The sequence below is a fragment of the Saimiri boliviensis genome, chromosome 5 (genome assembly GCF_048565385.1).
Source record: "Saimiri boliviensis isolate mSaiBol1 chromosome 5, mSaiBol1.pri, whole genome shotgun sequence".
Taxonomy (NCBI): domain Eukaryota; kingdom Metazoa; phylum Chordata; class Mammalia; order Primates; family Cebidae; genus Saimiri; species Saimiri boliviensis.
The window spans coordinates 108,184,682-108,201,634 of NC_133453.1; the positions used below are offsets into that span (position 1 = coordinate 108,184,682).

General features: G+C 44.7%; 1 protein-coding gene across 5 annotated transcripts in view; it reads right to left on the reverse strand.

Annotated features, from left to right (window-relative positions):
- Nucleotides 1-4,894: 4,894 nt before the first annotated feature.
- The window catches only part of UGGT1 (UDP-glucose glycoprotein glucosyltransferase 1), a 113,442-nt gene continuing 101,383 nt past the window's right edge, over nt 4,895-16,953 (reverse strand). For all 5 annotated transcript variants that reach the window (XM_010342230.3, XM_010342229.3, XM_003931603.4 and 2 more), the window contains 3 exons: nt 16,177-16,293; nt 11,626-11,791; nt 4,895-9,235 (listed from right to left, as the gene is read on the reverse strand). In XM_010342230.3, coding sequence (XP_010340532.1) covers nt 9,210-9,235; nt 11,626-11,791; nt 16,177-16,293 — 309 coding nt within the window. In that variant the 3' untranslated portion in view covers nt 4,895-9,209. The remainder of the gene's footprint in view (nt 9,236-11,625; nt 11,792-16,176; nt 16,294-16,953) is intronic.

Genomic DNA, 16,953 nt, shown 5'->3' on the forward strand with positions numbered 1-16,953 from the left:
ATACCAATGTTATTTTGCTTTAAGCATTCAATGGTCTTGTAAAGAACTCAAGCAAAGAAAAAAATAGTGTATTTACCTGTGGGGAACATTCCCGTGTGAGACCCCCAAAAGGCGTGGGTCTCACTATATGGTGAGTTTGGTTCCGAACACAGTTTCCTGTTGGAGGCAGTCGAGCTATTGGGAAAAAGGAACTGAAAGATGGATGATCAGTTTCTAATATCAACCACGATATCGTTTGGGCCTAAAACTATGCAGTGCTGCCAGACCAAGTGACTCCCTACCAGCAACCAGTTTCTGCTTTTAACTTTTTATGACTCTTTCTTTAAGAATAAGCCTTAAACTTTTCTTCACTTGCCTGACTGCCTTGTACCCTAGATAATGGTTTAACTGTGGGGATATTTGCAAAGCAAATGCCACCATACGGGATGGCTTTGATCCCTGACTCAGAGACTCCTGAATGCGGGAGTTGAGATAAGTTGAGTCAGGAGCAGACAAAGGAGAATCTGTTTAAGAGATATTCTGATGAGCAAAACCAGAAAACCTTTTCACATCTCAGTTCTAAAACAAGATCAAACAGAAATACCTGCAGCCATGAGGAGTAATGTCTGGATGTAAACAAGCTTTGTGATCACAGGAAATTCTGTTACTTTTTGCAACCACTGATTGTGTATCTAACTTCTCTATCATATAGGCCATATAAGGTATAGATTTGCATTTCCTCTTGCAATGACGTAAACCAGAGCAAAGAAAGTGTATTTATTCCTGGCCTTTGAAAAATAAAATTTGCTGTTTAGGCATGGCCTATCCAGCCCTCCAGACGCCTCGCTTTCTCTGTCTCTCTTATTTCTTCAAGCGCACTCTCTCTTCCAGGTATTGGGACCCTCTTGCAGGTTGAGAGACCCCCGGCAGATGTGCCGTCCCGGACCGGTCCCCGACATTTACCCACATATTTACTATTTCCAGCGTTCTTCCTTCCTCCCTGGAGGCCTGAATTTCCCCCTTTTTTTTTTTCTAGCACTTTTTTGTAGTACTTTTCTCCTACAATGAACTCTGTCAGCATTCCATGAAGTCGTTTTTATTCCAACTTTTTTTTTCAGACGGAGTTTCACTCTTGCTGTCCAGAGTGGAGTGCAGTGGCACGATTTCGGCTCACTGCAACCTCTGCCTCCCAAGTTCAAGAGATTCTCCTGTCTCAGCCTCCCGAGTAGCTGGGGTTACAGGCACCCACCACCACGCCCAGCTAATTTTTGTATTTTTAGTAGAGACAGGGTTTTGCCATGTTGGCCAGGCTGGTCTTGAACCCCTGACCTTAAGTGATTCGACCGCCTTGGCCTTCCAAAGTGCTAGGATTACAGGTGTGAGTCACCGTGCCTGGCCCCAACTTCGCTGAATATTTTTTGTGCATATAGAATGTTAGCTCTTCTCTCACCAATTTATGGCATCACTCCACCGTTCCTGATGGAAAGTCAGATGTCATTTTTGTCGTTGTTCCCCTACACATTCGGTGTTTTTGTTTTCCTGCCTACTACTTTTTCATGATTGTAGCTTTAATTTTCAGCATTTGACTATGATGCATCTAGATGTGGCCTTCTTTATATTCATCCTGCTTTTAAGAGGAGGGAGTAGTGATTCCGTGAGGCCAGATGCAGATCAAGAGAGAAATGGTACATTTGACATGCTGTACTCTGTTCCCCGAGGAGAAACGGCACACCACGGACAGCCACTCAGTGGAAGCAACCACCAGTTATGGGGCACGACGAGCAGGGGAATATGGGTAAGATCCCTTATGGTGGTTTCCCAGGAAGGAACAAGTGAGGCAGGGTCAGCAGAGTGAGACTGACTGGAATAATCTCAGCAGGCGCTGGGCCACAGTGGCTGTCGCAGGTTGTCTGGTACTGCCCGGGGGTGTCAGGGTGCTGGCCTGGAGCTTGAGCCCAGGAAGGGAGGTTGCTATGTATGTAAACTTGATTGGCTACTCCAGAGGACTGACTGGCCTCTAGCCAGGACCTCAAGGCTAGGGCCTCAAAACTGGGTCAAGACCACAATTGTTAAAAAACCAACAGAATTTTGGCCAATATTTCTCCATATCTTTTTTTCCGCCACATTTTCTCTCCCATCCTGGGATTCTAGTTGTGTAGTTGTTACACTGTCTCACAGTTACTGAGTCTCTGCTCATTTATTTATTTTACAATCTTTTCTTCCTATTTTTGAATTTAGATAATTCTTTTTAACCTGTCTTCAAGTTCGCTGACTTTTCCTCTACAAATGGGGATGCCGATCAAAGAGTATGAACTCTCAGTTTAAAGATAAGTTCCGGGGAGCTGGGCACAGTGGCTCAAGCCTGTAATCCCAGCACTTTGGGAGGCCAAGGTGGGCAGATTATCTGAGGTCAGGAGTTAGAGACCAGGCTGACCAACATGGTGAAACTCTCTCTCTACAAAAAATACAAGAATTAGCCGAGTGCAGTGGCAGGTGCCTGTAATCCCAGCTACTTGGGAGGCTGAGGCAGGAGAATTGTTTGAACCCAGGAGGCAGAGGTTGCAGTAAGGCCAGATCGAAACACTGCACTTAAGGCTGGGAAACAGAATGAGACTCCGTCTCAAAAAAAAAAAAAAAAAAAGTTCTGCAGCACGGGCGGGGATGGGTGTGCTAATTCAGTGGTGATAATCACACAATGCACATGTATAACAAATCATCACACTATATACCTTGAATATACACAATCTTTGTCAATTGAATTAAAAAATAATACACATACAGACAAATTCAGGACATTTCAAAAGGCACTAAAAAGCATCCACTTAAGTCTAAGAAAAATGTTTATAATCATTTTAACATTCTTATTGAATGATTTCAACTCCTTGGTTTTCTATGGGTGGTTTTGATTTTGTTTTTTTCTTTGTTTTTTGAGACAGGGTCTCACTCTGTTGCCCAGGCTCGAATGCAATTGCACTATCACAGCTCACTGCAGCCTCAACCTCCCAGACTCAAATGATCTTCCCACTTCAGCCTCCTGAGTAGCTGTAACTAAAGGTACACACCATCATGCCTGGCTAATTTTTTGTATTTTTTGTAGAGATGGGGTTTCACCATGTTGCCCAGGCTGGTCTTGAACTCCTGGGCTCAAGCAGTCCATCCACCTTGGCTTCTCAAAGTGCTGGGGTCACAGGTGTGTGCTACTGTGCCCATCCTGATTTTTTTTTTTTTTTTTTTTTTTGATTACATGTCATACATTCCCACTTCCTCTCATGCCTACTGATGTGATTATATACTGGCCATTCTCAGTGATATACTATAGAGACTCTGGATTCAGTCCCCCCCCACCCCCAAAAAACTGTTCTAGTAGAGTTCGGTTACTAGTGATCACCTTGAATCTGTGTAGCCTTAATTTTAGGCTGTATACGGGTAGGCCTGTTTTAGTTTTGCCCTCAGTCCTAGACCCTAGACTTGAGTTCTGTGATGTGGTCCTAATCCTAAGGCCTACACCCTGCGTTTTTAATGGAAAGCCTGAAATAGTTACCATATCCCTCTAATATGATGGAACATGAGTTATAAACTTCTCCCTAGCACCAGACATATTCTGAAATCTCCGCTCAGCTTTTCCAGCTTTCCAAGTGTTGCTTTCCACTTGGAATCCTGCCCTGTTTATGTACAATACAGGAACTCGCCAAGAACTTAACGAGACTATACAAGGCAAAATTGGGGGCTTCTGTGGTTTCCTCCTTTCTGGATGTGCCCCCATGCCCGTCTGCAGGTGCCAAGAACGTCCCGACTTGACTTGGCGCCTGGGCCTAGTCAGACCGCCACCTTTTGCTTTACTCCCTGTGAGCCACATGCGGAATAGCGACTCAGATGTGGATCTTGCCCAATGTGCCTACCTTCTCCTGAAGGCTGCTCCCCTCCCTCTCTTGCCTGTATCTCAGCAGGCTGCAGTGCATTTCCATCATTTCAATAGCGTGTGAAATGATCAGGAGTAGGCTGGTCCGATACAAGCTGCTCTGCCCTTACTGAAAGCCAGACTGTAATCAGATGTTTAAGTGTTAAACTCCAACTTCCTTTACTTTATCTGGGTGATGGATATTTAAGAGCTCTCACTTTGTGAAAATCTACCAAGGTGAGTTTATGTACTTTTCAATTTGTGCTATAGATCTCAACAAAAAGTGTATTACAAGAAAAAAACCCATTGTGTGCCAGCACCCAGTGTAAACCCCCTCTGGGGCCTTCCTGTGCCCCCAAGATCAAACCCAGTCCCCCTCTCCTGGCCGTTTGCGGGTTTCCATGCGGCTCCTTCCATGAGATACCCACTAGCTCAAGCTCCTCCCTCTCTGCCCACCCCTCGCCCACAGGGACAGCCCCTACTTAGTCTTCAGGTTTCAACCTAAGCATCAGCTCCTTGTAGCAGCTTTTCCTGACCACGAAGCCCAAGCTCCTGAACCTCAGGGCCCTCTCTCGTGCCCTCACAGGCACCAGGTGCCCCTCCCTCCACTCTCCATCGTCACACGGAGTCCATGTCCTCAATGCATATCCACTCTGGAGGAGGAGCTCAGGGAACTGGCAAAATGAAAAGTCCATTGCCACCCTCCTAAGGAACTCCGTGGCAAGGCTAGGCCCAGGGGTCTCATGACACCATTCTTGCCTTGAGGTTCCCCCTCACCTCACCTGTTATGCCTGCCTGGGGTAGCTCCCAGAGGTTGAGGACCGAGAAGTGACCTAGGTGCCATCCTCAGAATCCAAAGAACTGGATGCAACCCAAAAGCCAGCCCCAGCAGCAGACAAGACTCAGGTAAAGCCCTCCTTCTTCTGTCCCGGAGGGCAGCTTCTGCTAGATAAAGCACTTGGACTTGGCACTCTATCAGTTTGCCCTTCTGAACACAAAAGCTGAATGACTGCGCAGTTTTCAAGAAGAGAGGAAAAGTTTATTGTGTTGAGCAGACCTTATTTTCATTACAGTACCAGGAAGTTCTTTCTCAATTTCCTTCAGATGCAGAGAATCTGCGGACATTTAAAACCCCAATGCTGTTCCCAAGCACGGGGCAGCACCTGAACACACTGTTGCGTTTAATGGAGCAGAATTACAGTAAAATCAGATGTTCATGAAGAAGATTTGCAAAGTAGTTTCCTGAAAAACTCTAATTTTCCCACCTTTATCTTGTTATTACCATGAATGACTGGTTGGTTGGAAAACATGGTACTTGATGATAATCTTTGCCGTCAACCTTAGGTTCATGTATTCTGCTTTTTGTTGTTGCTGTTAAAAGGCGCTCTGCCCATTTCTCTGGAAATCTCAATGGTGACGAGTAAGGCAAGGCATACAGTACACTCCTGTCCCACCGCAACCTTCCATGGCTGGCTCTGCGCGGCTGGGTACCTGGGAAAGACTCAGGAGAGGACCTCTTGCTTGCAAATCTTGACCATGGAGCTTAACCTTTATGTGCTCTTTCTGGGGAGCATGTGGCCACTTGCCACAGACTTTGTGGTTTGTTTTTAAAAGCTGTCACTGCTCAATGACAGCCTGAGGGATGGGGCCCTCTACTCAATTCATTGACTCCCTGCCACTACTGCCTTCCGGAAGTGTCATTTCTGTATACAGAGAAATGAAAGACTAAATGACGAATGAGAAATCTGTGTCCTCCAGGTATTTCAGGTATACACCCTGAAATATCAATACCACTGAAGTTCATGACATCTCATTTGCTTGAATTCAATCAGGTAATTACCAAAATCCTGATTAAGATCTCTCCCTCACTACCTCAAGGCAGAGAAAACATGAATTTAGAAGTTATCTTACCAGACTAGACACATGACAAGCTATATTTTAACTCCAATCATCCCACAAACATGTGCCCATAAAATCAAGTACTTACAAAACTAATTATTAAAATTATACAACAATGGGCCAGGCGCGATGGCTCATGCCTGTAATTCTAGCCAGCACTTTGGGAAGCCGGGGTGGGTGGATCACCTGAGGTCAGGAGTTCGAGACTAGCCTGACCAACATGGTGAAATCCCGTCTCTACTAAAAATGCAAAAATTAGGCTGGGCATGGTGGCTCACTCCTGTAATCCTAGCACTTTCAAGAAGGGCAGATCACTTGAGGTCAGGAGTTGGAGACCACCCTGGCCAACATGGTGAAACCCTGTCTTTACTAAAAATACAAATTAGCCAGGCATAGTGGCAGGTGCCTGTAATCCCAGCTACTCGGGAGGGCGAGGCGGGAGAATCACTTGAACCTGGGATGCAGAGGTTGCAGTGAATCAAGATTGCGCCACTGCACTCCAGCCTGAGTGACAGAACGAGACTCTTAAAACACACACACACACACACACACACACACACACACACACACACACACACACAGGGGCTTAAGGAGAGCAGAGTAAATTAAGTTCCATTTCTGGAAACTGTTTCTTAACATGCATCATGCATGTAATCTTTGCCCTTCCAAGATGCATTCACCCAAGTAGACAGGCAAGCATCTATGTGTTCAATCTGAAATGCAACACTGGTAGATGCACAACTTTATCCCTCTTAGAGAAACTAACATGTCATCCATTACTCTCCATGTGGTAAACATTCAGTAAACTTCTAAAACCAAACACAGTACCCTGGCATATCCCACAGCCCCAGCAGCAGGCTGTGACAGGCTTTGATCTCAATCGCGTGCCACTGTTCACAGAACATAAAAACAGGCTGACGGTGCTGCATGTCACTCTGACATATCACATTATTTCATATTACTCTGTCTCTTATTCAGAAACAAAAGTTTCCACTATGGCATGATTAAAAAGAAAAAACAATTCATTATATATAAATGATGGCTAAGAACAACATACTGTGAACAGTTTCCAGAGTTTGAACATTGAGCAGAATCAATTCTTACTTCTTGGAAAAAAATCTCTTACCTATATTTTCCATCACAGTATGCCTTCTTACAGACAATATTTTAGTGGTAACATCATTTTTGGGAACATTTGGTTAATTTTGAAAGATGATTATGCCACATGAACCAAAAAAAGAAACTGATAGGAGGAGGAGGGTCCTAGACCATTTTGGAAGCAAGCTGGGTCTTACATTATTCAGAGTCAATGATTAAGCGGACTTATGTCAGGGTGGTGACAGGTAAGAGGCAATGAGTGACACCAGGACGTGCACATCACACAGAGAGCATGGTCTACTCCTTGCTCTACACCTTCCTTGCATAGAATAAATGTTAAGAGGCTTGGTAGAAAGACATGGGGAAGGTTCCATGGGGCCAGCATTTGGAAAGCATATATCCCAGTAAAGCCTAGATAGAGTTCAACCTTCTGGAAAAGAAACTTAGAAAAGGCACACTTCTGCCCACAGTTGTGGACAGCAGCCATCACCTCTCTGAAGGTTTCATTCAGTGTGAAGATGCAGCTTGAACACAAGTTTTTTAATCTCACTGATCCCATCTCTCCAGCTGCTCTGACCAGAGGGGTAGAGTGGGGTAAGTCATGCTACAGACTGTCAACAGCGGCCATTCTCGGGTACCTTTTCAGTCTCTCTTACCCTCTTTTGAGCTCTCCTCTCCTTAATTTTTTTTTTTTTCATTGTACCATTAATCCCCTCCTCAATTTTTAACAGAATTATAAAAGCAAAGTCAAAAGGTCCTTCGGGATGAATGGGACGCTTCCTAGGCTAACTTTTGCATTGAAAATGGAAAAAAATAAATTACGTGATATTTGTGATAAGACTATGATTTCTTTAAAAGTCTGCACATCAATATATTACCTGGCTTAGAAGGGTGAGGGTACAGCTATCCAGCTGCACCCTCTCCTCATATTTTTTAAAAACAAGGAAATTATGTAAGAAAAGGCCAGTGTGCGTTGGAAGACAGAGCGTGTGCCTGTCTATGCCAGTGCTGCTGTGTCCTGCAGGCTGGCAGATAGAGTCGGATGCCAGGGCCTCATACCTACTCAGGCCAGCAACATATCCAAGAATCTACAGCCTGTTCACCAGCACAGGCTGCCCCAAGGGGCACTAATGACTATGGAAGTGAAGACACACAAAGCAGGGACTAAAGGCTAATGGGGCTTCATGATGCAACAACATGAAGATAGAACTGCTGTGGGCACCAAAGGTAACCTACAGTGCTCAGATATAGGAAAATAGGACAGGAAGAGAGTTCCATGGGCAGAATTGTTCCTGGTCTTAGATCTGAGGGCATTTGCAGAGAAAAGTCCAAGGCCACTTCCCCTGGGTATGAGAGAAAATCCTCCACAGGAGAGGACAGAAAATGTGGTGCTCGTCTTGAGGGGGCCTGACCCCTACGGACTGGATATGAGAGGGGCTTAGTATGGCTGTATCCAATAAGGAAATTGATAACAGACTTTTTTAGAAAGTGGAAAGAAAAAGCAAAGACATTCACAAATACAAAAATTGTTTACAAAACAATTACCTAGAAAGTTCACTGCAGTTGGTTGGGGAATAAGAGTAATGTTTTCATTTCAAATGAGCCATGATGCTACTAATGGTTTATAAAAGAGAATGGCCAGTTCTTGGTCTTCCTTCCCTTCCCATAACCCCCAGAACCTTCCTACTCCTGATATTTTCCCTACCCTCACTGCAACCTACCTCCATCACGGCCCTAAATTAATTTGCCCAGCCACTGCACCGAACCAGCCTTGACACACCATGTTGGTTGTATTTCACTTAATGCACCTAATGCTTGGGAAGAGAAGGTGGGAAGGGCACAAGTAGCACGTTGGCATAAACCTGGAGGTGTGTGGGCCTTGAACAGAGCTTCTCCCGGCCAAACCCAGGGCAGGGTGGGCATCTGCAGTACAGTGCAGGCTGCAGGTAAACTGAGGTAAGGAAGAACATGGCGGCTCCAGCTGGCCTGCTTTCCGATAGTGCAGCATGTGTGTACTCTTGGGTATAGGCACCAAAAGACTCATTTTCTTCCAGTTGCTGCTGCCATTCCATCTCTGGCTAGAAGAATGCTCCTTACAGAGTCCAAAAGAACAGCCACTTGGTCTTCCTCTGAGGTACAAATCCAACAGAGCCTTAATCCCAAAGATCCAGCGCCCACTGGAGTGCAGAAGTCAGAATCAAATGCTCAGAATCAAAAGGTATGGCACTCCTGCCCAGCCAGTTTATCAGCAGTTGTATAGACAGATCAGAAAAAACTAGCATTTCGTATAAAAACTGTTTTTCAAATGGGGTAATTTCCTATCCTTCTCCAGAGATCATAATTCTTCACGTTTCTGAGGACCTAAGGAAAAGAGGAACCACAGAAAAGAAAACAGATGATCTTCAAATTATAAACACCACCAAGTGGGCATTTTTCATCACTGTAACCTATTTTTTGTACCTCCACCTCCATCTTATCTCACTTAAATCTTTGGGAGCTCAACTGGGTGTTTTTGTACTCTATTTTAAAAGCAAAAACTAAATTAAGGATTTTTAAAAACCGGAAACTATCCGTAAATCCCACTCCAAAGGAATTGTTTTCACAAATACAATATTTACTGTAAATATTTCACAAATACAATATTTACTTTCAGCAAATACGCATGTATTTTTTAGTCAGGATTTTTATTTTATCATTTAATAGCATATGGACATTATTTATCATTATAGCTCATTCTTGGATGTTTAAACTGTTTTTAATGCTTTTGGTTTAGTAATAGTAAAATAAATTTCTTCATGTATATAACTTTTTTTTCTGTTGAATTATTTCTTGAAGGTATATTTTCAAGAGAGGAATTACTGAGGGTATAAATGCCCTAAGGGATCCTACTGGCAGATATACTGCCCCCCCCTCCCTTTTTTTTTTTTGAGACGGAGTTTCGCTCTTGTTACCCAGGCTGGAGTGCAATGGCGCGATCTCGGCTCACCGCAACCTCCGCCTCCTGGGTTCAGGCAATTCTCCTGCCTCAGCCTCCTGAGTAGCTGGGATTACAGGCACGCACCACCATGCCCAGCGAATATTTTGTATTTTTAGTAGAGACGGGGTTTCACCATGTTGATCAGGATGGTCTCGATCTATTGACCTTGTGATCCACCGCACCCGGCCTGTACTGCTTTTTAACAAGGGCTATTCTAATACACAAAGCTTCATCAAGGTTCACAACAGTTTCATCACCATCTCCCAAACAAATGGCATTATCACTATGTCTATTTTTTTCCATGTAGCAGATATTAGTAACAGACTGCTTTAATTTACTGTTTCCTCAAATTCATTTGTTATTTGTGTTTCCTCGTACTTGAACGTGTGTCCACATTCTTTGTCCATTTATCTATGGAAATCCTCAAGGTTTCACTGACGAATCTGAATTAGTTACTTTTATGGTTACTATATAACCTTCCAGCTATGATATTTAATATCATGGTACAGTCTGAGGGATGTATAGGCAAATCACTCAAGATCCATGTTCTGTAACTGCTTTTTTCGGTTGATTTCGAGACAGGGTCTTGCCCTGTCACAGTCTCTCTCTGTTACCTATGCTGGAGTACAGGGGCTCACTGCAACCTTGACCTCCCAGGTTCAAGCAATCCTCCCACCTCGGCTTCCTGAGAGGCTAGGATTACAGGTAGGAGCCACTATACCCAGCCACTTTTTAAAAATTAGTCTAAAGCAGAATAAATCTTAAAAATCCAGAGCCTATGTATATACCAAAACATCACTATGTACTCCATAAATATGTACAATTATTACGTGACAATTTAAAAGTAAATTAATTTTTTTTCTAAAATTTAGAGCCCAGCTTATTGATATGTTTAAGTCACTTTAGTATTCTAATGATTTTTTTCAAGTTATCATTCAAGACACACACAATAGGGAAAACATTAAAGACTAAATTCCTATTCTTACACTAAATTAAATACAAGCATTCCATTTCCTTCCCAACATGCTTGTTTTAAAGAACACATTTTCAGCCAGGTGCAGTGGCTCACGTTTGTAATCCCAGCACTTTGGGAGGCTGAGGCAGGTGGATCGCTTGAGGTCAGGAGTTCAAGACCAGCCTGGGCAACATGGTGAAATCCCATCTCTACTAAAATTACAAAAATTAAAAATAAGTAAATAAATAAAAAATTAGCTGGGGGTGGTGGTACATGCCTGTAATTCCAGTTACTTGGGAGGTTAAGGTATGAGAATCATGTGAGCCTGGGAGGCAGAGGTTGCAGTAAGCCAAGATCATGCCACTGTACTCCAGCCTGGGCGATAAAGTAAGATTCCGTCTTAAAAAAAAAGAGGCCAGGCACAGTGGCTCACAAGGTCAGACGTTCAAGACCAGCCTGGAGAAAATGGTGAAACCCTGTCTCTACTTAAAATACAAAAATTAGCTGGGCTCAGTGGCAGGTACCTGTAATCCCTGCTACTCAGGAGGCTGAGCAGGAGAATCACTTGAACCCGGGAGGCAGAGATTACAGTGAGCCGAGATGGCGCCACTGCACTCCAGCCTGGGCAACAGAGCAAGAGTCCAACTCAAAAAAAAAGAAGACCAACATAAAAGGAAAATGAAAAACATATACTGCTGTCAGAATGGAAGGATTAATGGGAGATTTTTCTCTTCCTTTTATTCATTATTCTACTGTCTTTACAAGCAGAAATCATAAATGGAAAGAAGTACTGACCTAAAGCCAATGATTTGTGCTTACCTTCTCGGCTTGGTTCTTTTGTCTTCTCTTTATACAGCGTTCCTGTTTCTTTCTCCTTTTGAAAGCGGATCTGTAGCTGTTTGATCTCTTGATCGTAGTCCTGCCACTCTGGGACAATTCGCACAGCTGCTTCCAGTTTGGGCTCTTTGGTCATTGGATTATTACACTGTGAAAGTCAAAAGAACACACTTCAGCTGAGTTGAAGAAAGGCTACATAATGGAGAATTCAAAGGTTCTTGGGTTATAAGTCCTAACTGGACAAAAAAACAACAGTTAGGAACCAAATGATACACTACCAGAAGCTATATGGTAGTGGGCTATGTAAAGCTGTATTTATGTCTACAAAGAACCTATGAGTGGCTACTGGAAGGCAGAAAAAGTAAAAGCCCAAAATCACAGGGCACAGAAATAAACTGGAAGCCAAGGAATGACTCAGCAGATTGTAAGTTGTGAAAACAGCCCCATTAAATGCTAGGGGATTTGGTTTCCTCATATAAGTGGGACGAAAAAAACACTGAAATATTCTGTAAGTCCACAGTTTTAGGGACAGGCTGCCTGAGAAAACCCCCTCTTAACCCGGCATAAGCTGACCCCCTCTTCCCCACTCTGAGTGCTCTGTAGCTGCATTTCTGAACTTCTATCTAGGCACCACATCAAGGCTGCCAGATGCGTTAAAATTGAGTAAAGCCTGATTACAGCCATTTGGGCAGCTTGGGGGAGGACAGGGAAAACAAATGTTTGTTATCCATACTTGTAAATTCCTGTTTTATACATACTGTAAAATCTTGTCTTTTAAAACTGCCACCACAAAGTCACAGGAAGTTAAACTATCTCTGTGTCTGTTACAAGCTAATGGATTATCTGAGTCCTAAAACTCCCTATGTCCCTCTCAGCCCACATAAACCCCTTGTTTTGTAAGCTCCAGACTGTCTCCTCTGATTGTTAACAGAGCAGCCTGGCAGGTTAATAAAACTTGCTTGCCTAACTTTGGGTCTACTCCCCTTTCTCTCGACTAATCTTACATTTTGGTGCCGAAACCTGGAAAGGGGTAGGCTCTGGCCAGGTATCCTTAAGGGACTCTCTCTTTCTTTCTCTCTCCCTCTCTCTCGGCCAACCCTCCTCCTTCCCAAACCTGCTGAAGACCCTGAGGATCTCCCAGATTCTCCCATTGCTGGCGACCTCACCCACCATCGGAGCCTCAGCCGGGGTAAGAGACACTCTTGCCGTTTACCCGGAACCCTTGACCATCTCTGCCTTTCCAAAAGACCCAGCGCTGGGCCTAGGGATTCCTCCGGCCTCCAGGCCTCCAGTTCCTCCGTCTCAGGGATGCCTGACTCGGTGGCTACCTCCTCTATTCCGGACAAGACCTGTGGGACAGGGGACACCCTCTCCTGCTGCCCCTGTCACAACAAGGGGTTTCCTTCCAAGGGAACTGGATAGTCAAAGATCAAAACCTCATCCTCCCTGAGAACAAACCAAAGAAAATCTAACATCTCTTCACCAATCCTTCCATATTGGTGCACACCCCCTGTACCTTCTCCTTTGCCTTTATTTCTCTTCCCCCCACCTATTTACCCACTCAAAGACATAACCTCAAACTGTCATATATGCTCTGCCACTTCCTCCCAAGGGGCTCTCTTCTCTCCTCCTATCCCTACACATCAGCTAAGAGGAACACTCCCAGGGAAGACTAGCAAATAGACTTTACCCATATGCCTCCTGTTAAAAAGACTGTTTCTTCTTACTCTTATAGACATCTTCTCCGGGTGGGTAGAAGCGTTTCTCACCTCCTCAGAAACAGCTGCAGCAGTCTCCTAAATTCTTTTAATAGAAATCATCCCTAGATTTGGTCTCCCTCACTCCATACAATCAGACATCTGCCCTAGCTTCATCTCCCAAATCACCCAACAAATCTCTTAGTTCCTTGGTGTCCAGTGACACCTCCATACCCCATACCAACCCGTCATCAGAAAAAGTTGAGAGGGCAAATGGGATCCTTAAAACTCAGTTAACCAAACTCATTCTTGAAGTCCAGAAACCCTGGACCTCCCTTCTGCCCACAGCCCTAGACCACATCAGAGCCAGCCCAAAAGCACCCTCCTTCCTCAGCCCATTTGAGTTAATGTATGGACGCCCTCTCCTCTTACAAAACAGGCCCCCTTCTAACTCTTAGCTACGAGAATATCTCCCAATACTTTTCCTCATCCACCGTCTTCTCCATGAAGGAGAAGCAGACTAGGCTCTCCCAAAGCTCCACAAAGGCCCTACCAACCAAACCTTCCTACCAGGAGAAATGTCTTCCTAAGAACTCTTAACCCAGCAAGGCTTAAACCAAAGTGGAAAGGTCCCTTTCAAGTTCTTCTCACAATCCCCACCGCAGCTAAACTGTCAGGACATATCTCTTGGTAGCATCTTTCCAGATTAAAAAGAGCTCCTGAAGCACCCACTGACCTGCCAACTGCCATCCTCTGCTGATTCTCCAGCACCCTCCTTATTCCAACCGAACTCCACCTATGCCCGTCCCCAAGGAAGACCCTTGAGCAGTAATTCCTTCATATATCACCTATGCCCCCGCTCCAGATGCCAAGGTCCTCATGACAAGGAACAGCCCCCCACCCACTCCCGAGAGCATACTAAGTATTGGAAGTCTTCTCCTCTCTCCCCATTCCCACACATAGAAAAGTCTTAACTCGCCTACCTATTCATTGCTCATTTGCAAGGAGAATTTGACTATCCATGGGATGCTAACAGCCACCTCATATACCCTCTAGAAGAGGCCACCTCCCAATACAGCCCCTACCAACTCCTTCCCCCAGATAGAGACTCCGATTCTTCCTCAAGCTCCTAACTCTTTTAATAGTCAACCACACTGCCTCTGCTCCCTCCAAATCCCTTCTCACTTCTACATGGCTCAGATGATCTCTCAATCTCACTCACTCCTTGTTATTGTGCTCCAACTCTACACTTGCTTCCCACCGCTGGACTGTTTTTCCCTTTCTTCTACTGCCTACTCAACCATCCCAATTTCTCAGCCCTGGGACCATATTCCCATTTGCGTTTCATACACCGTCCAAAAAGGCTCTGCCTTTGTAGACAGAGTCCTCACCCTCACTGGGAACTATCCCACTGCCCTCGCTAATGGAACTACCAAAATTCTCTCCATATACACGGCCAATTACAACCATACAAAACTCCCTCACCCTGCTATCCAAGGTCCCATTCTTATCTGTTACCTCTTCCAACAGACACATACATGTAGGCACCATCCCTCCCTCTGTCTGTGGCTCAACTCAAACCATCTCTCATCCCTCTTCCTATACCTCATTCCTAGTAGATTACTCAGTTTCCCCTGAAGCTAACTGCCTCTTTACCCAGCCCCTCCGCATGACCTCCCTTCCTGCCTCTCAAACATGGAAACCACCCCCCACCAGATAAAAGTTCTCAAAGGGGTCTCTCTCTCTTCCTCACTCTGAGTTGTTGAAGCTGAACCAAGCCCCTCCAAACGAGGAACCTACACACTCCAACACCTATTCTCAATCCACTTGTCTGTTTACATTAACACCACAGGCACCTTACCTTCTTCCTCTGCGGATCCACAACCTACTTCTGTCTCCCTACCAACTGGAGAGGTACTTGCACCCTAGTCTACCTTACCCCCAACAATAACCTAGTCTCCAAACCAAGAACTCTCATCCCTGCTACATTACATGCTTGCTCAAAAAAAAGCAATATAGTTCATTCCCTTATTAGTGGCCCTTGGAGTCACAACTAGTGTCAGGTTAAAAGCAGGATGCCTAGGAACCTCATTATCACATTTCCAGTCACTCTCCCAAGACTTCCAATCGTCACTAGAAGAAATAGCACACTCTATCACTCACTGCCAAAACCAATTAATCTCTTTAGCAGCAGTCATCCTACAAAACTGCAGAGGCCCAGACCTCCTCACTGCTGAAAAAGGAGGTCTGTGCCTCTTTTTAAATAAACAATGCTGTTTCTACCTCAATCAATCTTGGCCAGTATGAGATGCTGTCAGAAAGCTCAAAGACCGAGCATAAAAACTTAAAGACAGTCAGTTCACCGGGCCCCAGTGGTTCCGTAACTCCTGGGCACCCTGACGACTGCTCCTCCTGGGTCCTGCCCATAACCCTTTCCCTCCTTCTAGCATTTGGCCCCTGCCTCTTATGACTCCCCACCCAGTTTTTACAGGACCCATGGAACAATACAAGACATGATGCTGTTCCAAGAATAGCGACAGCTCCAGGAATGACAATGCCTACAATCTGGACTCTCCCCAAACATCAACCCTATCCAGCAAGAAGCAGATGGATGACAACAGTGCCCTCTTCTATCACCTATTAAAAGGCTGGAATGGTCTACTCTCCTTTATCTCAGCTAACCTTACACACAGCCCCAACAAACTATACAATCACAGAGAAAGTCTAAATAAGAAGCTAGGAAATTCCTAAAGAATCTACGTAAAAGTCATTCATCATGATTCAGTTATACACACCCACCGGACGAACATGCAGAAGTGCACCACAGACAGCTTACCAAATCAATGGTTTTTGCCCTTTTCTTAGAGGCATCGTCACACCACGTTTCACACCAAAGCCATTCTTGAGGGAGGGATTTAATTGGCACCTGATGAATCATGTTATTGGGCAGATCCTGTTTGGTAAATAATAAAAATAATAATAATAAAACACATGTATCTAAAGTTCTGGTGGTATTTATTTATTTATTTAGAGATGGGGTCTCACTGTCACCCAGGTTGGAGTGCAGTGGTATGATCTCAGCTCACTGCAACCTCCACCTCCCAGATTCAAGAGATTCTTGTGCCTCAGCCTCCTGAGTAGCTAGCTACGTCTACAGGCGCCTACCACCACACCTGGCCAATTTTTGTATTTTTACAAAACGTGGGGTTTTGCCATGTTGCTCAGGCTGGCCTCAAACTGCTGAGCTCGGTTCACTGCCATCACTGCCTCCCAGGTTCAAGAGATTATTGTGCCTTAGCCTCCTGAGTAGCTGGGACTACAAGGGGTCACCACCACACCTGGCCAATTTTTGTATTTTTACAAAACATGGGGTTTTGCCATGTTGCCCAGGCTGGTCTCAAACTGCTGAGCTCAAGCAATCCACCCATTTCGGTCTCACAAAGTGCTGGGACACCAGGCATGAGCCACTGCTCCAAGCCAGTTGAGGGGAACTTGAACAAATGCAGCGCATCAGTGATGCAGCTGCTCATTATGAATCACATGCCAATCACAAATCTTCAGAATGGAAAAAGTCCCCACCAAAGCCTTAGAGACATTATTTAAAACTATACAT